This window comes from Staurois parvus, unplaced genomic scaffold (genome assembly GCF_062004578.1).
Source record: "Staurois parvus isolate SC_StPar_1 unplaced genomic scaffold, SC_StPar_1.0 ptg000332l, whole genome shotgun sequence".
NCBI lineage: Eukaryota > Metazoa > Chordata > Amphibia > Anura > Ranidae > Staurois > Staurois parvus.
In genome coordinates, this window is record NW_028318128.1 from 396,181 (window position 1) to 421,544 (window position 25,364).

A 25,364-nucleotide genomic window follows, 5' to 3' on the forward strand; every position below is an offset into this window, starting at 1 on the left:
ACAGCCAGACACAGGAAGCCGGCAGTCAGAGCGGAAGCCGCTGCGCATGCGCACTGAGCCTGACCGCTCCCTGCCTGCTTCACGGCGTTCCCGGTACAGGATGTCGAAGAACACGGTGTCTGCCCGCTTCCGGAAGGTGGACGTGGACGAATATGATGAGAACAAGTTCGTGGACGAGGAGGAGGCCGGAGAGGGGCAGCAAGGACCGGATGAGGGGGAGGTGGACGGAGCTATCCGGGGATATCCTTTTGTGTGTGTCCCGTGAGAGAGGTGGACTGTGCCCAGGTGAGAGGGCAGAGGAGGCCCCGTACCCGTGTACACGGAGCAGGGCTGTCTGTAGGTGTGCGCTGTGTGTGATCGTTCTGTACGGGTGTGTGTGATCGTTCTGTACGGGTGTGTGTGATCGTTCTGTACGGGTGTGTGTGATCGGTGTGTGTGTGATTGGTCTGTAGGGGTGTGTGTGTGTGTGATCGGTGTGTGTGTAGGTAGGTGTGTGTGTGATCGGTCTGTATGTCTGTGTGTGTGATCGGTGTGTGTGTGTGTGTGTGTGTAGGTAGGTAGGTGTGTGTGTGTGATCGGTCTGTAGGGGTGTGTGTGTGAGATCGGTGTGTGTGTGATCGGTCTGTATGTCTGTGTGTAGGTAGGTGTGTGTGTGATCGGTGTGTGTGTAATCGGTCTGTATGTCTGTGTGTGTGTAATCGGTCTGTATGTCTGTGTGTGTGATCGGTGTAGGGGTGTGTGATCGGTGTAGGGGTGTGTGATCGGTCTGTAGGTGTGCGGGTGTGTGTGTGATCGGTCTGTCGGTGTGTGTGGGTGCAGACCAGGGGACACTTCAGTGGGGAAACTACAAGTCCCATCATGCCTCTGGGAGTTGTCCCTTTAGCTTTCAGAATCTTGCAATGTCTCATGGGAGTTGAAGTTCCACAATGGCTGGAGAGCCAGGGTTGCCTACCCATTGGTGTAGGACATTGCTTTAGGCAATTCTTGCATACAGATGACTTACCTAGTTTGTATACTAGACACCGGTGTCAGTCCTACACTTATTAGAGGCTAATGCCATCCTTTGCACCACGTTACATTTTATACCCGTATTTAAGGTGTAACATGGTGCAAATGCCCCCCTCTCCTTCCTGTGACAGCATACAGGGGGTTCTTCTTCACCACAGCTGTGCTTTTTGAAATAGGCAAGGGTGTGTGGTGCTCTTCCTGCACAGCTCCATGATTTATGCATAGAGCAGAATGACCTACAAGACCCATCTGCTCCTTGGACCTGCAGTTCACAGTGGACCATGAGTGCAGCGATGAGCTTTTCTTCTGAAAGCCTGTACCTTTGTATGGACAGGGAGCTGGAGGAAAGCCTGTACCTTTGTATGGACAGGGAGCTGGAGGAAAGCCTGTACCTTTGTATGGACAGGGAGCTGGAGGAAAGCCTGTACCTTTTTGTACGGACAGGGAGCTGGAGGAAAGCCTGTACCTTTTTGTACGGACAGGGAGCTGGAGGAAAGCCTGTACCTTTTTGTACGGACAGGGAGCTGGAGGAAAGCCTGTACCTTTTTGTACGGACAGGGAGCTGGAGGAAAGCCTGTACCTTTTTGTATGGACAGGGAGCTGGAGGAAAGCCTGTACCTTTTTGTATGGACAGGGAGCTGGAGGAAAGCCTGTACCTTTTTGTATGGACAGGGAGCTGGAGGAAAGCCTGTACCTTTTTGTATGGACAGGGAGCTGGAGGAAAGCCTGTACCTTTTTGTATGGACAGGGAGCTGGAGGAAAGCCTGTACCTTTTTGTATGGACAGGGAGCTGGAGGAAAGCCTGTACCTTTTTGTATGGACAGGGAGCTGGAGGATAGCCTGTACCTTTGTATGGACAGGGAGCTGGAGGAAAGCCTGTACCTTTGTATGGACAGGAACGCCTGTACCTTTTTGTACGGACAGGGAGCTGGAGGAAAGGCTGTACCTTTTTGTATGGACAGGGAGCTGGAGGAAGAGTGCAGGAGCCTGGCCATGATGCATTTCTTTAGGATGGGCTTATCCTTTAAAGGTAAAATCCCTTTGGTTTTTAAGGGTTACTGCCCTTTGTACATCAAGTGTCGACCTTCTAAAGAGAAGTTGCGTGCACCGTGTAGAGGAAGCATTGTGTGACTGATGCATACTTCTGCTTTCTTTACTTCTCTACATGTTGCGGGAAAACCCCCCCCAAACCTCAGTATTTCAGACTGGTAATGAATGTTTACACCCATTCGCAGTGCAGACTACAATATTCCTCTTGTGTTGGTATAGTGTATACAACTGTTGTTATAATGTGTGCTTGCCTTCTGCAGAGTATTGAACAATAGGTGGAATGTGTGCTCCCAGGACGTGTTGTGCTCTGTAACTCTCCACACCTTGCTGAGACCTGGTAGTGTGTCCTATGGATGAGTACAGGGTGTTCCAGCCACTGGGAAGAAGGCATGCTGTGTCTTGCTCGCAGTTTCGGAATGCAGGAAGTGGGTGCTTCAGACTTCAGGAAGATGGAAATTTAGCCATGTTTAGCATTTTCCAGTTGGCTCCTTCCCTGTTTGCTGGCAGAAATGATAGTACCACTTCTACGCCTCATTTTCTAAAAATAGTACAGAAAAGGAGCTTGTTCATTGCGGAGCGTGTGTAGGTTCAGCTGCTGTGTTCTTAAAGATCCGGCATTCAAGTAATCTGCTTGGAATGAGAACCAAATGTGAAGTATCCAGTCTGCAGATTAGAGCATAGTTGTGATTTCCTAAGCAGCGTAGTCGGGGTACGGCCTCATACTCGCAGCAGCTGGGGTACACTTTGTGCTTGTGTGCTGACTGATTTGTCATGGTGTCTGGGCCTGGGGAGACTATAGCTCTGGTATATGTTTGCTCGTTTGGACTATGAGAGTGGAGTGACCCTCATTCCCCCCCAATCTACCCCTTTATGCTCTAGTTTCTGTAGTTACTTACAGGTATGAGCCTTTTCAATGCTTCTATTGTTTGTCAGTGTTTATATAGCTTTAATGAGCATTGCTAACCACTAGCCTACCGGGCACTTATACCCCCTTCCTGCCCAGGCCAAATTTCAGCTTTCAGCGCTGTCGCACTTTGAATGACAATTGTGCGTTCATGCAACACTGTTCTTTTGGTGGTATTTAATCAGCTCTGGGTTTTTTATTTTTTGCTAAACAAACCAAAAACAACAAAGTTTTGAAAAAGGAAAAAAAAAGTTTTTTCTTAGTTTTTGTTATAAAATTTTGTAAATAAGTGATTTTTCTCCTTCACTGATGTGCGCTAATGAGGCTGCAGTTATGGGCACTGAAAGGCATCACTGATGGGCACTGAAAGGCAGCACTCATATGGCACTGATAGGCAGCACTGACTGGCACTAATAGGTGGCACTGAAAGGCAGCTCAGGTGGGCACTATGTGGCATTGATGTGCACTGGTAAACACTGATGTGGAATTGATTAGGCACTGGCAGGTGGCATTGATGAGCACTGACAGCTGGTGTTGATGGACACTGACAGGTGGCACTGATGGGGCTACATTGATCATCGGGGCACACTGATGATCAGTGTACATGTCCCCTCTGAGGAATGCGGATTACCGGCTCTCTTCTCTCCTCTTGAGCTGTCAGCGTGACAGCTCGTGAGGAGAGAAATACCGATAACCGGCATTTCCTTATTTACATGTGATCGGCTGTGATTGGACACATCTGATCACATGACCGAGCCAACATCTTCGGCTCTTTCCGTTGAATGGTGATCCGCTGTGTCCAAGGGACACAGCGCACCACCGATTGCCCTGGAGCCGAGCCCATGCGGTTAGAGTGGGAGGACGTCAGATGACATCCTCCTGGAACGAGAGGACCACCTTGCGCCCGTTGTTTCCTTATATGGCGGGCGGGAGGCGGTTAAAGTATTATTTAGCTCTCATGTGTAAGAGCATATAGTGTTACTAACCTTAGTACCTACTGTGTTTAAATGATAAGTTCACCTTTTGGACAAAAAATAATAAATGTACATTTTTTTTTTCTGCAGAAAAAAAAAAGTGCATTTATTATTTTTGTCCAAAGGGGTCTGTAAATCGTTGCACCAGCAATCGGTAGATCTGTAAATCGTTGCACCAGCAATCGGTAGATCGCTGATGCCATGCAGGTCTCTTGCAGACCCGTCAGAATATCTGTTTGCCATATGGGATGTACAGCCAAGCAGCTATACTGACAGAAAGCTTCAATGAACTACCACAGCACCCTGGTATTTCATGGAAAACTACAAGCTCACAGCCACTAAGGCTATCAGGACTTGCAGTTCATTCATTCACGGAAGTCTATGAATGAATGACACAGCCGTGTGGCTGGAGCCCCACGTTGTTTTCAAATATGACAGATAATACATGGAGACGTTTCCCCCTGCAATTTGTCGTCGGGGGGGCGGCTTCAGCTATGGGAACATGTTCCCAAAGGAAAAACCTATTCCTTTTAAAGTGAAACTTTTTTTTTTTTTTTTTTAGTAACAAACATGATATACTTACCTGCTCTGTGTAATGAGATTGCACAGAGTGGCCCAATCGTCCTGTTTTTTGGTCCCCCGTCGGTTCTTTTGGCCCCCTCCTGTTCTTGGTGTGCTACCATGGGAAGCCGCTTCCTATTGTGCAACACTTGCAGGCTCGATCCTGAGCTGTGCTGCTTGCGTCCATAGACAGCACAGCTTGGCCCCACTTTTTGGCCCAAAAAAAAACATCTGAAAAACACAAAACATTGGCTGTAAAAAAAACAAAACACAAAAAACACTTCAATACATGCTCACGTGTGAATCTAGGCTTAGGGTGGCCTTGCAGAGTCAGGGTGGAGCCACCCTTTCATGCACACTTTCCAAATTTGACTATAGCTATGTGCCCCATACTGCTGCTTATCTACTGTAACCAAATGACTGCAGTTCCTGAGTTTGGCTCTAGGAGGAGGGGTAGGGCATGGCGAAAGGAATAATGAGATATGTAGTCACAAAGAGAGTGATCATGTGACCTGTCCAGTGTTCACTTCCTGGCCGGAAGTTCAGGAAAGAGCTGTTGAGCAATCCAGAGTTAGTGGTGGAAAAAAGTTTGTGTAATGCTTTGCACCGTATTTTATTATCATTTAAGAATATATGGAAGTAAAAAAAGGTAACTTTAAATAGGAACTACACTGTACCTGAGCAACATAAATCAAAATAGCAATTTTTATTTTTAATATACAGCGCTAACTCCCCCATCCATCCCTGTCTCTGTGCTTTATTTTACTGAAAAATCACTTTTAAAAACACCCCACGAGCATTTGGCAATCTTGAGTAAGGGCAGATGATTCGTGTAGCATTTACTACTCTGCCCTTAGCTCAGGCATGCAGTTAGGAGGGTGTGTTTAGCTGAGAAAACCTTTTCTTCCTCCTGAAGATGCTTGGGATGTATGACATAATTTGCCAAGGTCTGGAAACATGGAAGTAACTGAAGAAATGTAAAAAAAAAACAGTTTAAAACAAGTAAATTGGATATACTTTCCTGTTTTCTAATGCTAGCAACATAAGGATTAAAAATAGTCAATGTTGATTGAGAGTGTTATACTCACTGTGGAATCTAAGGGGTTAATCCTCCACATTATGTAAAAAGGCTGTTTGATCCTGTCTTCTCTGATCCTCCTTTTTCTTTTATTGTCCCCAATCCATCTGCTGATAGTACAGAGCCTTGGGGGCACTCTGAACATGCTCAGTTTGTTGTATATTGCTAGAGGGTGCATCTGATCAGCACGGGGCCAATCAGCACTGTCCAAACAGAGGGTCAAGAGTCATGCAGCCCCATAGGACAATCAGGAGAATGAAAACTTCTCCTACAAGATTTACCAGTGCTCGGTCGGACTCTGGTAGAAGTCACAAAACTGCTATATAATGCTAATGAGAAAAGCTATTTAACAGTTTACATTTGCTAAAATAATTGCATTTCCATGTCCTCTGTTCTATGGGAGACCAGATATAGTCACACCTGGACATTTGCATTGCTAAAGCTCAAAAAACACTCAGTTGATATCCATATGTATAAGCCCTGAAAGTCAGGTGGGTAAAGAATATGGCTGCCTACTGAATAGCTAAGGTAGCCAGTCCCCATGGATGGTAATTAAACTGTACGTGTGAATGTTTGGTATACAAATACAACAGCTACCAGAGGTGAGCCAATCAAACGTCCTGATTACAGATCTAGGTTATTAATAAATAATACAAGGCAGATGACAGAATAGGATTATGAATTCTATTTGTCATGCATGGAGTGTACATCAAAGTTGCATGTACATAGAAGACACACCCAGTGATTTTCCTCTTTTTACTGTGTTTTTCTCCTTTGATTTCCTTAACCCCCTGTGCACAGGGAACATGGTAGGTGCTCTACATGCTGCTTTAAAGAATCCACCTATTAATACGAAGAATCAGTCTGCAAAGGTAAGATCTCTCCAATAATTGTATATACAGAATATGCACCTGTCTTACTGGAGGATTGTTTCAATTATTGACTAATAAAGTCACAAATGAATGTACTCACAAACTGAGTAGGCCATGTGACGCAACACTGCTGAAATATAACGAATATTCAGACTTAAACCATGCTAATGTGCCTACATGTGACAACCTTTTGGCGATTGGCTGTTCAGTCTCTGATGCACTTCACCAGAGATTACCTTCTATGCGGCAGTGGAAGGAGGATCACTTTGGGGGTTTCATTTTAAATGCAGGTTTACCTTGTAACTACCAAGAGTTCATTGTATAAACACCACAGCTGCTGAAAGTTCACATCAGTCTGACAGTGGTGTGCATGCACTGGCTGCTGCAGTGAGATACAAAAGGCAAAGAACATGACTAAATCTAGTTTGGTTTTCCCTTGTTCAGTCCATGGGATGAATGAGAGAAAATCAAGCATTTGTGTTCAGCAGCTGTAGTACCTGAACAAAGCGGCACAGCCAAACATTCATTGCATCTGATTGGATGCATTCACAGTTTGCCTGATAATTTTCTACCTGACTCTAGATTTTTTTTTTTTTTCTGTAGTTTTTATAGGTTTTGGTAAAATACTCTACAAAACAGATCCTTTGGGCATTCCCCAGCTCAAAGAAAACATAACATAAAAGAACAATCCCAACTGTAGTCACAACTTCCGTACCGCTTGATCAACAAGGGTAGGAGCACCCACATTACCAAGGTGGGCAATCAGGCGGTAGAAGTTAGGCACTATCATAGTGTTTTCAGAAATATAAGCAAGAACATTAGGAGTAGAACACCATAAATAATAAAGTGCAGTATGAGCAATGTATAGTCCCAGGGAGATGCTAAAAGGTGAAAAGGGGGTACACGAGGGGGACCACCAACTCAACCCCTGTATAATCCCTCCACCTCAAGGAACATAGAATTCACTCACCATTCACTTTAGTCAAGCACAGTATCATCTGTAGCATTAGTAGTAGAGGGAGATTCGATCCAAATATCCCAGACCTTATGGAATTTTTTGTTGCAACCTCAGGAGAGATATGTCAATTTAGACATTGGGATCACTAAATCGACCAATTTCTTCCTGCTCTCTACAGTAGCGGGTCTATCTGATTTTCCACACCACAACAATTTTTCTATCATAGAACAGAAGTAGACCCAGAAGTGTTCTAGATGTCCTAGAAAAGGCTAGATGGTTGACCAAGCCCAGTAGATAAACGGCCACTATTTTGAGGGACAGGAATTGTGGTTACTGAGCAAATAAACTGTAAGATATTGGCCCAAAATACGTGTATGCGAGAACAGGACCAAAATACATGAAAAAAGTCTGCAGGCATGTCTCCACACTGCCAACAGTTAGGTTCTACAGTGGGGTAAATACGGTGTAGTCTGTGCGGTGTAAGGTAGGCCATGTGAAGAATTCTGCATTGAATTAGCCTATCTCGTGTGGTCACCAGTTGAGTAAAGGTGTAATCCCAGGCATCCTCTCTGTCCAGATCTGGCACTTCCACCTGCCGCTGGGGTTGGAAAAGCTCAAGACCAACATGCACTGATGGCTGGAAAGCCCTGTAAGTTGTGAATAAAGGCTTTGCCAGGTCACCTGCTTCAAAATGATGTAGAATCTTTACTACACAATGAAGTGTAGAGTCCAAATTGGGAGAAGTAGGCATGGCGCAGTCTGTAAAAATCGGAAGAATAAGGAATTAGGGAGCTTATGGTTTTGTTTTAGTTTATCAAAGGTAATTGGGGAACCCCTGTCACAGATGTTAGTCAAATATTTTATACCATGTGATGCCCATATAGAGGGATCAGGGATAGTCAAGAATTCTGGATGTTTTGGGTTAAACCAGAGCACAGTAAGTGGGGACCAAAAAGCAGAAGTCGAGGTGCCTGCGGGCATGATGATCTGTCAAGCTTTGATTACTGTCCTCATCGAAAGAGTGAGAGTCAAGAAGGGGAACCAAGTGCCAGGATATGGAAGATTACAAAGCGCTTCATAGGAGCATAATTGAGCGACTTGGTGGATTTATAAATTAAAGTAGACCTATAGGCAAACCCTTCTTCTTTTTTTTTTTTTTCATTTTGGATAGAGTAAGGAAGGGTTATAACTCCAGTCAGATTTTTTTTTCCCCTCCGTCTTTGTCTTAATGGGGAGATTTCCCTTCACTTCCTGTCCCATAGCCAAACAGGAAGTGAAACAAAATCCCTGCAAATTGAAAAATTGAAGGCACAGAGCAGAAAATTGTCAGTTGAACTGAAGCTACATTCATTCAGATGCAGCTGCTGTTCAGATATTCTGGCAGGTGCCAGCTATGGTTGCCAGAATACAATAGACACAGTAGGAGATTCCTCCATCCCCACTGTATAGGTTGAACGAAAATAATCCATGCTTGTACTGCACTGTCTGATTCCTATACTCCCCCTTTTTTCCTTTTTTTTTTTTTTTGCGCCATGAACAGGGTTACTGTGGGGTCAATTCACTAAAGGTTGCCGCATGCACGTGACTCGTGCATAAATTATCACATAATATAACGAGTCAGTTCATCAAAGTAAAATATTGAATGTGCGGTAAATACTGCACATTTGTTAAATTAGATAAATACCACAAAAAAATTAGATAAATCATTAAAGTCAATTCATTAAAAAAAACAGATTTGTTATTTATCACTAGGTGTTTGCTGGCGGTATTTTAGAAATGTACAAAATAACAATTCGAGGAACTCTGCACTGGCCAGAAAGTGAAAAGTATACAATGTATCAGTGTACAATGTTCTCCTCTGAGCTCAGGAATGAAAATAAATTGTAGTGTGCTTTCATTCAAAAATGATCTTTCTCTGATGAAATGTTACAATGTTTTCATAGTTTCACCGTATTGCTGTGTGCATACTAGTGTAATGTTAGTCTGCAAAAACAATTCTGAAAAAAAACACCAAAAATAATGCAAAATTGAAGTGCTAAATATCGCAGAACATAAATATTTAACGCATCCGGTAAATAACACGTTTTTTAAGTAAGTTGACTACTTTTGCAATAAATAGCGCATGAGTTATTATAACTCAAAAAACCATGCAGTATTTATCTCATACCCCTGGTTCACATATCCATGTTCTTGCAGTCTGCGTTTTGCGTGGGCACGAGAGCCCATTCATTTGATTGGACTCCCAGGACACACAGGGAAGAAGTCCCTGCACTTCTTCTGAAAATGCAGCCCGCACAGGAACTTCGGTTCCCAGTACAGTTGTGATTTCCAGTGCGGGCGGCGTGCCATTAGAATTAATGGCACCCGCCCGCGGGTCCGCATTCTTCTCTGCGGGTGGTGCGGCTGCATGGATTTTTGTGTGGGTCCACAGCGGCACCACCACCACAGATGTGAACCTAGCCTTAGTGAACTGACCCCTGTGCGTCTTATGTGATGCCAAATTCAGGTGTATGCTGTTTGCAAATTCCAACCTGGAGAGAAGTCACAGCTGTTTCCTATCCCTCAATACAATGTAATTACCTCTGATCCAGTGAAAGTATGAATTGCACAGTTGAATGGAAGGGGTGGCCAGAGTTTGCATACACCTGGATCATACAGATATACTGAACCCATTGTTTCACAGAAAAAAGTACGTTCAGGTTTGTAAAGATGCATTCAGAGCAGAAGCTTCTGCCAGTGAGAAAGTGTCCCATAGAAGCCTGTGAAGTGTATAGACGTGAATGTGATTCATGTGCGTTTTATTCAAAGGAGGCTTGGCAGTTAGTCAGAGGAGGATGGAGCCAAGCCACAGCTCTGTGTCCCATGGACACATTGAGTGGGGACTCGGTAGCGACCATGCACCAGTGCCCCCATAACAAACAGCTTGCTGTTGGGGGCACTGGTCAAAATGGAGGAGCTAGGAGTGCCAGCAGGGGACCTGAGTAGAAGAGGATCGGGGCTGCTGTGTGTGCAAAACCATTGCACAGAGCAGGCAAGTAATACATGTTTGTATTTAAAAAAAAAAAAAAAAAAAGAAAAGCTTTAATATCACTTTAGTTTAATGATTTAACATGAAACTTAACTTTATCTGAGCACCACAAACTGAAAACTCTCTATTTTAATTCATTTTTATTATTCAAAGCAAGCTCGCCCATCTGTTCACGTCTCCGTGTTTTACTTTGTTGAGAAATCACTTTGAAAAACACCACCTAATATTTCTGGCCATGGCTATCTTGATTAAGGGCAAATGACTAATGTAACATTTACTTACTGGAATCCATCTGTCCTTAGCTCAGGCATGCAGACAGGAGGGTGTGCTTAGCTGAGAAAACCCCTCCTCCAGATGATCAGAAAAAAATGCCATGAAGAGACTCCTGGAATGTTGGACATAATTTTGGCCAGAAACGAAGAAGAAACTGAAACAAAATGGGAAATTTTTTTTTTCCAATGTGTAAATCTACCTTCCTATATATTTACTAATGCTAGCAGCATACGGCTTACAAATAGCTCATGTTGATTGTATCTACTGTTAAAATCTAAAAAACCCAACTGTTCACATCTGTGCGCTTTTTTCACCGATGCACCTTCCCTGCATGTCAAAAGCGCGTGTAAAATAGTCTCCCTTAACCCTTTGACGCCGACGTCGCACAAATATGCGGCCTTACGGAACTGGGCTTTTTTCTGTGAAGCCGCATATTTGCGTACCTGTCTGTTTTGGGGGCGCGCTCCCAGCACAAAGACCGCAGTATCACTGAGAGACCTGGGTCCCGTTCTAATGATCGGGACCCGGGACTCCCAATTTCGGGTCAAATGAACGCTGTGATAGCCTCTGATTGGCTATCACAGTGATCAGTCACTGTGCAGCCCGGCCCCCTTGCTTTTTTTCTCTCTCTATGAATGGAGGAGAGAGATACATTGTATCTTTAACTCCTGGCATAGAGAGGGAAAAAAAAATTGGAAAAAAAAGATAAATATTAAAGAATAAAGAAAAATACCTAGATCAAGGTTTGATCTAGTTCAGTGCCAGGGTTAGTGTTTGGGTCAGGATCAAGGACAAAGGTCATGATTTAAAAAAAAAAATTGGTGTTCGTGTCAGTGTGTTTTTAGGTAAAAAAAAAAAAAAAAAAAAAAAGACAAAAACAAAATGCGCACTATTGTTTCTGGGCAGTATTATGGGTACAAACAACAAATAACATACACATATATGGTATCGCTGTGATCGTCAAGAGCTGGAGAACTTCTTTTTTGTTGTTTTTTGGTGGTAGATTATGGTCGTAACAAGAAACACACAGCTAAATAAAAATAAATTATATTTTATTACTATTTTGGGCCAATTTTCCTTTGATAATAAAAAAAAATCAGGAGCTATCCATTACCATTTACCACCAAATGAAAACCCAATTTGTCCTGAAAAAATCAAGGTATAATCCACCTGGATGTACAAAGTAGTTGTGATGATATGTACGGTTTTACTAACACATGTCAACGTTGCAGAATTGTGCTTAGGCATTTAGATTTGTTTTACCCTTAGGCGTGAAGGGGTTAAATGATAAGCAGCTATTCACTGTTCACATCTGTGCGCTGCGATTTTATACAGTGCACTGTGCTTTTGGAATAGTTTTGCTTGCTGCATCTTCTGTGCGTTTTCTGAAAAATACACCTTCCGTGTTAGATGTCACATGTCCATTTTTCCTAGGTGTTAGAGGGGGATTGTAATCTAGAAGTGCAGTGGTTGAGGTGCAGGGAATGAAGCACCTTGGGGCTCAGTACTCCCAGGTTCATTGTGGTAAGAAGGAAAGAGGAGGAAGGGGGATGGCTTGAGGGTATGGGTTTGGTTTTTTTAATGAAATATTAGATTGGTTTATATGTGGTATTTCAGCCTATGTTGTTAAAACCTACTGGCTGTCTTACCTTCAGACTACAGCATTTTTTTTTGCAGTGGTTTAGTTTGTGGCTAATGAGCATCCTACTTAGTCATGTCAGACTACTGGACATTTCCTTCCTTTTCATGAGCATCTCATACTTGCTCTTATATTGTTATAGACCAAAATGGCCAACTATGTGAAAACTCATTTGCTGAAAAGAGTTCATTAAATGTTTCTATTTTATTATTTCCTTAAATCTTGGCACATGCCTCATGTTGTTGTTTTTGGGGAGTTGTGTGAACAGGAGATGCAGCAATAGAACACAGTGCAGAGGGACAGTCCACGGTGTAACAATATGGCACAGCCAGGGTTAACAGTCCACACAGTGAAACTAGGGCATGGCAAGGTGAGCTGATCCACAGGGCAATAGAATGGCACAGCAAGGGTTAACAGTCCATGGAGTGGAAATATAGCACAGTCCACAGGGCAACAATAAGGCTCAGCAAGGGGAAATGATCATCAGGGAGGTAGTTTGGCACAACAAGGGGAGAGACAGGAGGGTTCAAGTGCTCATGCTGAGGATGCTGGATGACCCTGGGCCATGGGTGACACATGACTGGTTAAAGATGGTCTGTGGAGGCAGGTCCTAGGCCAGGTGTCTGCTGGGTCCAGAGAAAGGGAGAGGAACGATGGGTACCCTGGCCATGGATTGGAAGCTGAGGAGAGCAGTGGACACTGGCAGAGAGACGGTTGGGTAATGGGAGGCAGGGGCAGCTCCTGGAGGCTCAACCTCTGTCTGAGGTCCTCACAGGCCTATGGTGGCATCCAGGGGGACTGGCAGAAGAATTAACCACTGTTCCCCAGGCTGGGTAGATATACCTGAGCCTGGGTGTGATCCTGCGGCGCAGGCAACCTCATGCTTAGCATCAGATTGCCCAGGAAGCAGGCTCCGTCCCCTTTCTGTGCAGCTACATTAGGCATGTGGCCAGGGACGAACTGTTTGTCTCCAGCAGGGCACAGCGCAGGAAGAGGAGCATGCTCTGCCTGCTTGATCCTGGCACCTGGGGGAACGAAGTCTGCGGACAGTATGAGGGAATACACATATTGGCTTCAGCATGGGGCCTGGTGCCTCGCACACAGGAGGTATGAGGGGCAGGTGTTGGCTGCATGTCTCCTCACACATGTATGTGGTATATCGAGGGGGTAGACAGGCACTGTGACAACCATTGTAAGTGCAAACTGTATCTATCAGTAGCCCATTTAAAAGGTATATTACAGATTAAAGCTGACCTCTGGGAAGTAGACAAAATCTACCTTTGCAGTGCTCTGTCCCTGCAAGGGTTAAATGCTCACCGCAGCGTCCCCCATGTGCTTGGGCTGCATTTGGTTGTTTGCTCCCCACATACATTGCAAGGTAATGGGCCTTCCCTGTGTGTGATGACACAGAGCGACTGCGCACAGCCCACTAAAGCCTACTGGATAGAGGATAAGGTAAGAAATACACCCCTATACTAAACAAGCATTTACCGAAATTGGGGGCCCCACTGCAAGGATAGATTTAGTCAAATTCCCAGAGTTCAACCCTAAAGTACTCTTGAGTTCCAGAATGGTGCCTACAGGCTCCAAGACAAAATACTGCCTGTGCATTCTTCTCAAGCCAGGGTGCCCCAAATCCCAGCAAGTGTTGAGACTTCAACATAGGGGTACATTTACTAAAGGCAAATATACTGTGCACCTGCTCCAGAGCTTAGTAAATGAGGTAAAGCTTTGCTTTGCAAATCATACCCAAACACATACAAGGAAATCGGCAGAGCATCCCTTCAGATCTAGAGCAACTGCACTTCCAGTGCACAGTATGTTTGCCTTTAGTAAATCAACCCCATAGTATCACATGCTGGCCCCTCCACCTCCCTCTATTATTTATTGGCTTATTATTGTGGGGTGCTTTATTGGTATGAGGGGGTAGAACCAACCCAGACTGCTACCCGTGTACATGTCAGTTGCAGCAGCTTGTGATTTGTGGCACCCAGCCTATGTTACTAGAAGTGTGTAGGGTACAAACAGACCTATTCTAATAGAAAGGAATGTACAGTAGAAGCTACTTTGCAGGCCAAGACATGACAGACTGAAAAATGTTGTTCCTGTGGCCAACTTCTCCCCAGCAATATGCTGCTAATTGATAGTGCAGCTTACATGGCGCTAGATAATGTAACTGCACATGCTCCTATTGCCTCTTCTTCTCAGCAGCCCTGCACGCCCAGCAGCCCTGCACGCCCAGCAGCCCTGTTCACCCGACTTGCTCAGAGTAGTGGTAGCCATGTACAGATACCATTCTTGTTATTTATCCATGCATGCTCTACTATAAGAAGTATGGGACTCTTATGGCTGTTTTGTATTTCAAAATATGTTGCTGTTTTCTAAAATTGCATTGTTCTATGACATCAGTTTAGTTTAAAGTGACAGTAAACTCTGTTTTAACAAAAGAAAATTCTATTCAAGTCTTAACTCAAAAAATATTTTTCTAATGCTGTCAGCTGCCTCCTCAATTTTGTGATCCCAATTGCTGTTAGAGAATGGCTATGTTCCTTCTCTATGGCCTTACTGTATGTAAGAACATAACCACCCTCTCTTACTTGTCACCGAGATGGACTAGAGACTACGGGGTGAGCACTGTAGTGTTAGAGCAGTGCACATGACCACAACTATGGTGGTACTGCTTGTTCCAAACAGAAGTGAAGAGGAAAAGGGGAGGTTTGAGAGTTCACAGAAGACATTACAAGGAGGCTGAAAAACATATTTAATGACAATTTGATTACAGGGCCATTAAGTAATGGATGTGTATGTAATATTTTTTAGATAATAAGGATAAAGTTTAGTGACACTTTACTAGTGAAGGTATTTTTAGGACCTAGTTGTTGTGGCCTCTGCATCAAGTGATTTGGATTATTCAGTTTTAAATATACACGCCTAGGGGCGGACTGACCATTCGAGCACTCGGGCACTGCCCGAGGGCCCAGGGTCAGTAGGGGGCCCCATGAAATGCCCCTAGTACCTTTTTTTTTTTTTTTTTTTTTTTTTATTTTTTTAATAGGCATTTTTGGGTGTGCTTTGAGTGTGGGCAAGGACACGGGCCCTATGATCCCCTATTGCCCGGGGGCCACATGAATTGTCAGTCCGCCCCTGTACATGCCTAAAGTGTAAGCTGAATTTGGGCCTAAGCCATGGTACAATTTCAATTCTTTTTCTTTCCAAATCCTCTCCAGGGCTCTGACCCTTCTTAAGATAATTCAAAGGGTTCTCCCTTTTGCGCTCTCTGGAACCAGAACCCAAGCTAGAATTCTGCTTGATGATGAAGTTTGGTATTGCCCGTCTTCCAGTTTATAACTGGTGGGTACGTTTTTGTATGATAAAGACTACACATCAGTAGTCCCAACTGTAGGCCAGCAGCTAGGTCTATTAGTGGAAGGTAAAATTAGAAATAATCACACTTTATTTCCGCAGGAAATTTATGTAATGTGAAAGTTAGCTTTAAAGTGGTTCTGAAGGCTGAAGATTTTTTACCTTCATGCATTCTATGCATGAAAGTAAGAAACCCTCTCTGTGCAGCAGCAGCCCCCCCAATACACACCTTAGCCCCCTCTCAATCCAGTGATGTGCGCTGGAGTCTTGGCTCTCCCGGGACTCCCTCTTCTCGTTTGCTGAGAAAGAAGCAGGAGCCATTGGCTCCCACTGCTGTCAATAACAGCCAGTGAGCCAATGAGAAGTGGGAGGTGGCAGGGCCGACTCACGGCTCGGTGTTTGAATGGACGCATGGAGCAGTAGCTGCCCCATAGCAAGCTGCTGGCAGGAGGCAGGGAACAGGAGCGTTGATGGAGGATCCAGGCTGCTATATGCAAAACCACTGCACACAGCAGGTCAGTATATCATGTTCATTTTATTTTTTTAAAAATAAGCCTTTAGAATCACTTCAATTTTTGTTGTTAATACCAAGATGCTGCTTTCGATCACTATGTGTTGGACAGTAGGAGTTTGATCAAGAACTTCCAAATACTTAATACCTACATATAGATGTATACTAAGGGGACACTTCAGAATACATATTTTCTAACTTCTGTTGCTTTTCTTTATGACAGGATCGAGCGGAGAGTCTTGTGCTGAAAGTGCTTGTCTTGTTCAAAACAAATGAGATAGAGAAAGCAGTTCAGTCACTAGAAAAGAATGATGTGGACATGCTAATGAAATACATCTACAAGGGCTTCGAGTCTCCATCTGACAACAGCAGTGCAGTCCTACTGCAATGGCATGAAAAGGTGAGACTCCAGCAATTAAAGAACCATATATATCTATAAACTGTTATGACTACAGCCAGGACCGGAACGAGGGATGGCAGGAGGGGCGGCTGCCCTGGCCGCAATGGTTTATTGCAGGGATTGGGCACCCTGTGCTGAGTTCCTTCTGTTACAAAGCTGACAGGAGTAGTGACAGCGGCATCACTTCTCCTGTCAGCTCAGCGCTGGGAGCAACCAGGAGAGTGCTGGGAGGAGGTGTGGTGTGTGCACCCCCAAACGAATCCCCTAAGCTAGCACATCATGACCTGGAAGGAAGAGGGGCACAGTTTAGTGTCTTTAGTATCCTGGGTGCTGGATGACTTTGTACCAATACTGACTTAAGCAACAGTCTTTCACTGTTCTGATTTGTCTAAATTTGACAGAAGTGACATGCTAATTGGCACTTAAGGGTTAGCATTGCTCTTTGCACATACTTTTACATTTTAGGACGATTTTACACATGGGACGATTACATGTGTGCCCTGTGCAGGGCTGTGTTTTAGCAACACAGGGATGCACATGTGTTGGGAGCATCCCTGTGCTGGCAGCCCTATTGTGGTCTATTGAGACACAGCTGCTGTGTCCCAATATAACGTTCACTGAAGCCCGCCTCACCACCTGCCCCCTGGACCCTATCCCCTCACAGCTCCTCCAGTCACCCCCACCCCCTCATCATTCGCTCTCTCACCCACATCTTCAATCTCTCCCTCTCCACCTTCCCCTCCCCTCTAAAGCACGTACACATCACCCCGATACTCAAAAAACCCTCCCTTGACCCCACTAACTTTAACAACCTTAGACCAATCTCCCTCCTGGCCTACAATCGCCTAAGCACCCACCTCACTGATAACAACCTCCTTGACCCCCTACAGTCTGGCTTCTGTCCCCTGCACTCCACCGAAACCGCCCTACTTAAAATCACCAACGACCTGCTAACCGCCAAAGCCAATGGCCACTATTCTATCCTGCTCCTCGACCTCTCCGTGGCCTTCGACACTGTTGACCACCCTCTCCTCCTTGCCAAACTGCACTCCCTTGGCATCAGGGACGCTGCTCTCTCCTGGTTCTCCTCCTACCTTTCCCAACGCTCCTTCAGCGTCACCTACAACACTGCCACCTCCCCCCCCTCTCCGTTGGGGTCCCCCAAGGCTCTGTCCTTGGGCCCCTCCTCTTCTCCATCTATACCTCCTCCCTTGGCAAACTTATTCACTCCCACGGCTTCAGTTACCACCTCTATACCAACGACACCCAAATCTACCTCTCCACCCCCCACCTCACCCCCTCACTCTCTGCCGGCATCGCCCATCTCCTAAACGACATATCAGACTGGATGTCGCTCCATTTCCTCAAACTTAACATATCCAAAACCGAGCTCCTGGTCTTCCCCCCACCCCGTGCCCCCCCCCCATCCTCTCCATCACTACTAACAATGCCACCATATCTCCCACCCCACACGCCAATGTCCTGGTTGTCACCCTGGACTCCCACCTCTCCTTCCTACCCCACATCCAACTGCTATCTAGATCTTGCAGGCTGCACCTCCGCAACATCTCCAAGATACGCACATTCCTCACCCCAGACACCACCAAACAACTCGTACACTCCCTCATCATCTCACGTCTGGACTATTGCAATTCCCTTCTCACTGGCCTACCCAAACGAACGCTATCCCCACTCCAGTTGATCCTAAACTCAGCGGCTAGACTCATCCACCTCACCAACCGCTCCACATCTGCCTCCCCCCTCTGCCAATCCCTTCATTGGCTCCTGATTGCCCAATGCATAAAATTCAAACTTCTAACTCTGACCTACAAAGCCATTCACAACGCCGCCCCAAACTACATAACTGACCTGATACCCAAATACTACCCTACCCGTGCCTCCGCTCCTCACAGGACCTCCTACTCTCTAGCTCCCTGGTCTCCTCCTCCCACGCCCGATTGCAGGACTTCTCTAGGACTTCCCCATCCTCTGGAACTCCCTACCCCAATCCATCAGACTGTCACCTACCCTCCTCACCTTCAGGCGCACCCTGAAAACCCTCCTCTTCAGGGAAGCCTACCCCAACCTCACCTAACAACTAACCTCCTCCACTCCTCCCGCCACTCCATCCCCCACCGCCATTTCCTCCTCTACCACCTTCCCCTCCCTCCTAGATTGTAAGCTCGAAAGAGCAGGGCCCTCGAACCCTCGTGTATTGTATTGTTACTGTCTTGTCTCATGTTCTGTCCCCCCTTCTAATGTACAGCGCTGAGCAAACCCTTTGGCGCTATATAAATACTGTATAATAATAAGATGCCTATTGCTCAAATAGTACATGAACTTCTTTCCAAGCATATTTGGGAGTTTTGGACCTCCATAGAGTTCACTGGGAGTGCCTGAAAAAAGGCATGTTGTGCCAAAGATTCTTCTGTATAGCAAATCACTCCTAAAGCATACAAAAAAAACTTAAAATTGACAGAATACGTTCCATTCCAGTGTGAATGTAGCCTGAAACCTGTAGTGGGTGGTCTGATATGGGAAAAGTGACCAGTTCCTATAGTAGTGAGCCCCCCCCCCCCCATCCCTTACTATATATTTTTTTTTGTATGGATTACAGCTTCTCCACCTTCCAGATTACACCTCTCAGAGCTTGAGCTACCAAGGCAATATCAAGTTAGGAGGGTTGTGGGATGTGCTTACCCTTATACAGTATTTTCTATTAAGTTTGGGGGGTACATCAGGGTAGTGTGAAGTAGGGTTAAGGTACAGTGGGGCACCTTGAGGAGGGGAAAAAAAAAAGTGGTGTACCTGCCCTACAAAGAAAGTGTTACTTGCATTTCTTTCTTCAGGTATAGTTTTAAAGCAGTTGTAAAGGCTCAAGGTTTTTACCTTCATGCATTCAAACCTTCTGTGTGCAACAGTGCCCCCAACCCCTTCAGTACTTACCTGAACCCCATCGAGATCCATCGTTCTGCACAACAGCCTCGGCTGTCCCTGGTTTCTGCCTCCTCCTTGACAGACAGCAAGCGGGAGCCATCGGCTTCAGCTGCTATCAATCACAGCCAGTCAGCCAATGAAGAGAGGGGGTGGGGCCAAGCCACAGCTCCATGTCTGTGTGAATGGACAGCAGGTGCACCTACAGCAAGCTGCTTCCTGTGGGGGCACCCGACAGAAAGGAGGAGCCAGGAGAGCCTGCGGGGGACCCGAGAAGAGGAGGAAAAAGCAAAAACACTACACACAGCAGGTAAGTATAACATGTTTGTTATTTTATTTTTAAAAATATATGAACGTTTAATATTGCTTTAAGATAATATTCCTAGTTTTGGGAAGTAATCCTGATTGCCAAAAGCCACCTTTTTAGGTGTGAATGCCTTTATGTGTAGTTGACACTGGTCGATAATCTATTGCTTCCTGCGAGATGAGAATGTTTCAAACAAATTAAACCCAGCCCAATTATCTGTTGTCCTATAGGTGCAATCATTCATTTTTGCTGATTTAACCAGCAAGAGGCAAAAGTTCTCAGAATCCAACCTGTTTGTGCATTGAGGGATCCGAAGGTTTATGCAAAAATAACAAGTTGGACCATAACTGCATCTGAGCTTGTGCAGCCAATTTGGCACCGATTTACAGTTCTTAATTTGAACAGATGGATTTCCGTTTTATGGACGGTTTAGTCATTGTGAATAAATATCTCCATAGTGATGAAATGTAAAAGGCTCATTCCATATTTTAATGTGGTTATTTCTGTTATAACTAAAGTCTGGTGAACTAATTTGCCCATTAGCTTTCTTTATCTCTTGGGGACTCAAGCTGTGAGGTTTCCAGGCTGTAGTTCCTGGCTGTGTTCTGCCAACTTTGATGTTCCAAGGAAAATTGTGCTGCAACAAAAACAAGCTTACTACATAGAGAAAGAAAGATGATCTGCAATGGCGACTAATATAAATCTCTCCAGTCAACGTTTTGTTATGGCATGGCATACTGGAACAGCCATTGGTGATCTCTGGTGACAGAGATCAACAATGGCAACCCCCATATTTTCTTTAATGACAAGCTTCCTCTCAATCCTTTTTGCCTCTGTAGGAATTTTCCTAATCCAACATGGAGAGCAGGATCACTCTTAAATGAGCATGACATAGGTGCAGACCCTGGGACCTTGGAGAGATCGTACTATTGCAATTATTACTATACTATGAGGGACCTAAAAAAAAGCTCAGGCTTCTTGCTGATTGCCTAGCTCTGATTCTGCAATGGGGTGTACACCAATGCGAAGGGACTGCTGATTCCACGGATAGCAGCGATCCTTTCTTAGCCTCTTGCCTAGCCATGTAATATGCACTTGGTGCTTACTAATGTTCAATTAAGTGAATAAAATAAGGAATAATTGCAAAATTTCGTTTTCCTACAAAATGCAATGTAATTTTTGAGGTAGGTACAGCTGGGCATAAACTTGTCTGGCCTAATAAACCATGTTCACTTGCTGTAAAGCCGCATACAGTCATGTGGGAAAAAAAAATAAGAACACCCCATGGAAATTGTTGAATTTTTCAACTTGACTGGCAAACTTTAGATCGTTAGAACAGTGTCTACAGATAAAGGTGATTCTTGAACAAATTACATGTGAAGTGGACATGGTGTATTTATTTTCGTGATTAAGTTAACAAAATGCAGATTTGTCATATGGAAAGAGGACTCAGATCAACAATTCCACCGAATGGAAAAACATGACCTAGATTTCCAGCAACTGCTGGATGGTCCAGGACTGGCCAGCTCTGTAAGTCCAACCCTGGAGCTGACAGTTTGATGCTAAGTTATCTGTAAGTACCCCACAATTTCATTGTGAGGTAACCCTTGCAACAGTTTGGGTCAAAGTGCTTGCATCCACAATGCACAACCCTTTTAACCTGCATGGGAGGTGTGTTAAGAGAGCTTTTGCTGTCCAAACAACACTGCAGCAAGATTGATTTCCACACACAGATTTTAAATCATGGGAAATTATTTGGAGCCCATTTATGGTGCCTGCAAGGTAGCAATGGACGTTTGCTGAGAACTGAACATGGCATTTTAGGAGAGAAACCTCATAACAACTGTGAAGCATGATGATGGAAATGTTGTGGTCTGGAGTTGCATGCTGATCCAGAGCCTGGGCAGCTTTCAGTCATTGAGTCCGCTATATAAATTCTACATCATATGAAAGTGTGCTTGATGAGAATGTGGTGCCATTTCTTCAAAAGGTGAAGTTGAATCAGAAATGAGGCTTTCAACATAATCTGAAGTACTCTAGAAACTCACAAACATCTTGCAGCGGAAAGAATTTTGCATGGAGAGAGTGGGGGGCAGTTACACAAAATACCTACAAGAAGTAATTTCTGCTAGAGGGCAATATTTGTTTTTGATGCCAAGGAGGTACTTGCTTTTTCCAAAGTAAACATTTACATATATGGATATTTTTGTTGAATAAATGATTGAAAAGGCATATTTTTGTATCTTACCTGTATGGATAAAGATATATAATGCTTTCTTGATAACATGTTGAGAAAAATCGACAATGTTCATTGGCTGTGCCTGATTTTTCACATAACTGCAAGTCTTGCATGTATTGATTTCTCATTAAATAATATGAAGTGACTTCCCTATTTAAGACTGTTGTCTTAATTTTCGAATTGTTTTCTTTGCAGGCTTTGGCCGTGGGTGGAGTGGGTTCTATAGTCCGGGTTCTGACTGCCAGGAAGACGGTTTGAATGTTCAGCTGGTTACGATCTATTGAAGAGCTGGTGCCAAGACCAAAACCCTGAACCGCAGCAGCCTTGCTGTGGCCGACCAACCCTCTATCACTGCCCATATTTTTTCTTTCTCCCTCGCCCTATTTCATTTTTGATACACTTTTGAAGTCTGCAGTACCTGTGAGAGTGTGCTGTGAGTGCAGTGCTTTGTTGATATGAGTGTTAAGTTATCAGTACACGCCCTCAATGAGCTGGGCTCTATTGAACAACCATCACCCTTCTTATTTGTACAGGTTGCAGTGATATCTGCTTCTTGGTGAATTGTATTGCGCCTTATAACCTCATTCTTGTCAGGGCTAATTCCCCACAGCTTGGCTCCCAAAGCTAGCTGAAACCCTCTTCCTTTACCTCCCTGCTTCTGCCACACCTCTACCCCCCCACTATTTGGATAGTTTTCTCAGGGGTGGCATTTTGCAATCTAAGGATTTTATACCATGGAACATCTTCCAGAGACGTAGCTAGGGTCACCCAATGCCTATTTGGCAACACCTGGATTGCATCCAACTCCCTCAGGTCCTAGGTGTATAAAGGGATAAATTTATGCAGTAAACCTTCTCACTCTGCTGCTGTGACATCTTGGGTTCCTTTCTTTAACCAACAAAATGAGGTATTGTCTACTTCAAGTTCACCAGTCACACACACAGTGGTGGAGCCATTTAGTGGGTCAAGTCAACCACAGACTGGCATTGTGCATTGATATAGCAGTGCGGCGTTGCTGGTTTCTGACAAATTGTTGGACTGGATAATATGCATTTAGCCATTACTTGCAAAATGGCCACCTCCTCTGTGTGTAGGGGACATATGCCTTCTTTAAAGAAAAAGTACTGTGTAATTTAAAAGAAAAATGGTTTGCACTTATTATAGATTTTGGTAGACTATAGATCAAATTCTAAACTTTTATGTGACTCTGGGCATATTTCAGATTGCAGAAAAGTGTCAGCATATGCTTGTACTGCTCCTCCACCTATGACCTTGGTCATTATCTGCTTCAGTAGAAAAATGAAAGGCAAGACAGAAGCCCTCTAGCATCCAGTCGGCTTTTACTCTTTCCCTTTTTATAGGGCTGATTAGAAAATGAAAAGATAACTCTAAACAGTTGTGAAGGTACAAAATATATATTTTATCAGGCACTTTTGATTATTAGACTCACTGAGGTTGGGGTTTCTAAGGACAAGTGAACTTTTAGTACACTTGTCCTTTAATCCATTCCCCACCACCCCCCTGAGTGCAGGCTGCCTGTTAAAATACTTGCCTTCCTCCTTGTTCCAGTGATATTCACTGTACATCCTGCTCAGAATCCCACAGTCTTTGCTCAAAAATGTTCACACTGTGTATGCTTAATGAGAAACCCAGCTTTACATTTTCTGAGCGATTGCTTTGCAGTCCCAGGATTGGCTGCACAGTGAATTTAGCTGGACCAGGGAGGAAAGATATATGCAAAAGTCCACCTTTCCTGTAAAAGTTGAACTTGGCATCTGAAAAGGGGTAGACTGACCATTTGGAAACTCGGGCACTGCCCGGGGTCAGTAGGGGGCCCCATGAGATACCTCTGGTACCTTTTTCATAGGCTTTTTTGAGTTTGGGCAAGGACACAGGGGCCCCATGATCCCTTATTGCCCGGGGGCCCCAAGAGTTGTCAGTCCGCCCCTGCATCTGAAGCCAAGTTCAGCTAAACTGGATCTTGAAAGAAAAGTGTGACTTTAAAAAAACCTATAGGGAGATGGTGGGGCCAAGCTCAACGTTTACAGGAAAATTTGGCTTTGCGTTTAACCTTAGCTGCCTGTGTCTGAATCCTACTGATCATTTTGACCTTTTTTTGCACTGAAAGTAACCTCTGTTGTTAACCAAATACTATGTTATAAGTAGGTAATATTGTTACAGGTTTACTTAAGATCTTGGAAAAGCCTCTTTTTCCTTTGTCTTGCTGATCTTCCAAGGCTTAGCTGGATTTGGTTAACAAGCATTTAAAGCTAAAGTCCATCTCTAGTATTACAATTTACAGGGTTTGATTAGTATTTAAAATGACTAATAAGCCAGACTAATGTACCAGACACAGCAATGGGGCTGGGTATTTTTTGGCATCTCCATCAGCTGTTTTCCCAGGATACTCTACCCACAAATACTTGATGAACAGTCATATGGATAAGCATGAATGCTGGAGGATGTCAGTCCCTGAAGCAATTAAGAAGCAGCTGCTATAGACCGCTACATGTCCTACCAAGAAACCTCACATGTTGGTGTTTTGACAATCTGAAAGTACCCAAGTGCAGAGTTGGCTTTAGGGCCTCTGCCTCTCTTCCAACAGGCTCACGGTTGTAAGGGTTAGGGAAATTGCTGGGAAAGTAATCCATGTAGCAGATAGTCATGCAGGTCCCCTGTATTCTGCAGAGCAGAGCTTACAAATGGACTTGCTGCAGTACTGTCATGGGTATGTTAGCGTGATTATGAAATGGAAAGCACCTTGCAACCACATACCCACAGAGGTTGAAGCCTTATTCCCATATTTGCTGCAGGGGCCTGTAATGTTGACACTTTCATGGCCAGGCCCTTCGCACTGATGTAATGATACTTTGCTTTTTTTTTTTCTTTTTTTTTTTACAAATTAAATATTGATTTGGATATTTGTGTTCATGTGTTTTCATTGAATTTGTTCAAAATTATATATATTTTCACATAATGTATTTTTCCCGTAAAGAAAGTATTCCGGATTATTTCAAAGAAAAATATGGGAATTGTTTGTGGGTTTTTTTTTTTTTGTTTTTTTTTTTAAATCATGTTTACCTAGGTGGATGCAGCATCAATCTGTTGCTGCATCTGCCCCCTGCCAGCTGTAAGGGTGAGAACTTGAGTTATCACAGCCATTCTGAGCAGAGCAGTGACTGTCAGTATTGTGCTTGTGTGCTCTAAAATTAAGTGAATTAAATCTATTTTTTTAGACAGAAAATTTAGATTTAATAAGTGTTAT

General features: G+C 44.2%; 1 protein-coding gene across 1 annotated transcript; it reads left to right on the forward strand.

Annotated features, from left to right (window-relative positions):
- ARPC5 (actin related protein 2/3 complex subunit 5) lies at nucleotides 1-25,018 on the forward strand. The gene is made up of 4 exons (XM_089683973.1): nucleotides 1-240; nucleotides 6,375-6,447; nucleotides 16,443-16,619; nucleotides 22,295-25,018. Exons 1-4 carry the CDS (start codon nucleotides 47-49, stop codon nucleotides 22,355-22,357), a joined length of 507 nt encoding a protein of 168 aa, XP_089540099.1. The 5' UTR covers nucleotides 1-46; the 3' UTR covers nucleotides 22,358-25,018.
- The last annotated feature ends 346 nt before the right edge of the window (nucleotides 25,019-25,364 follow it).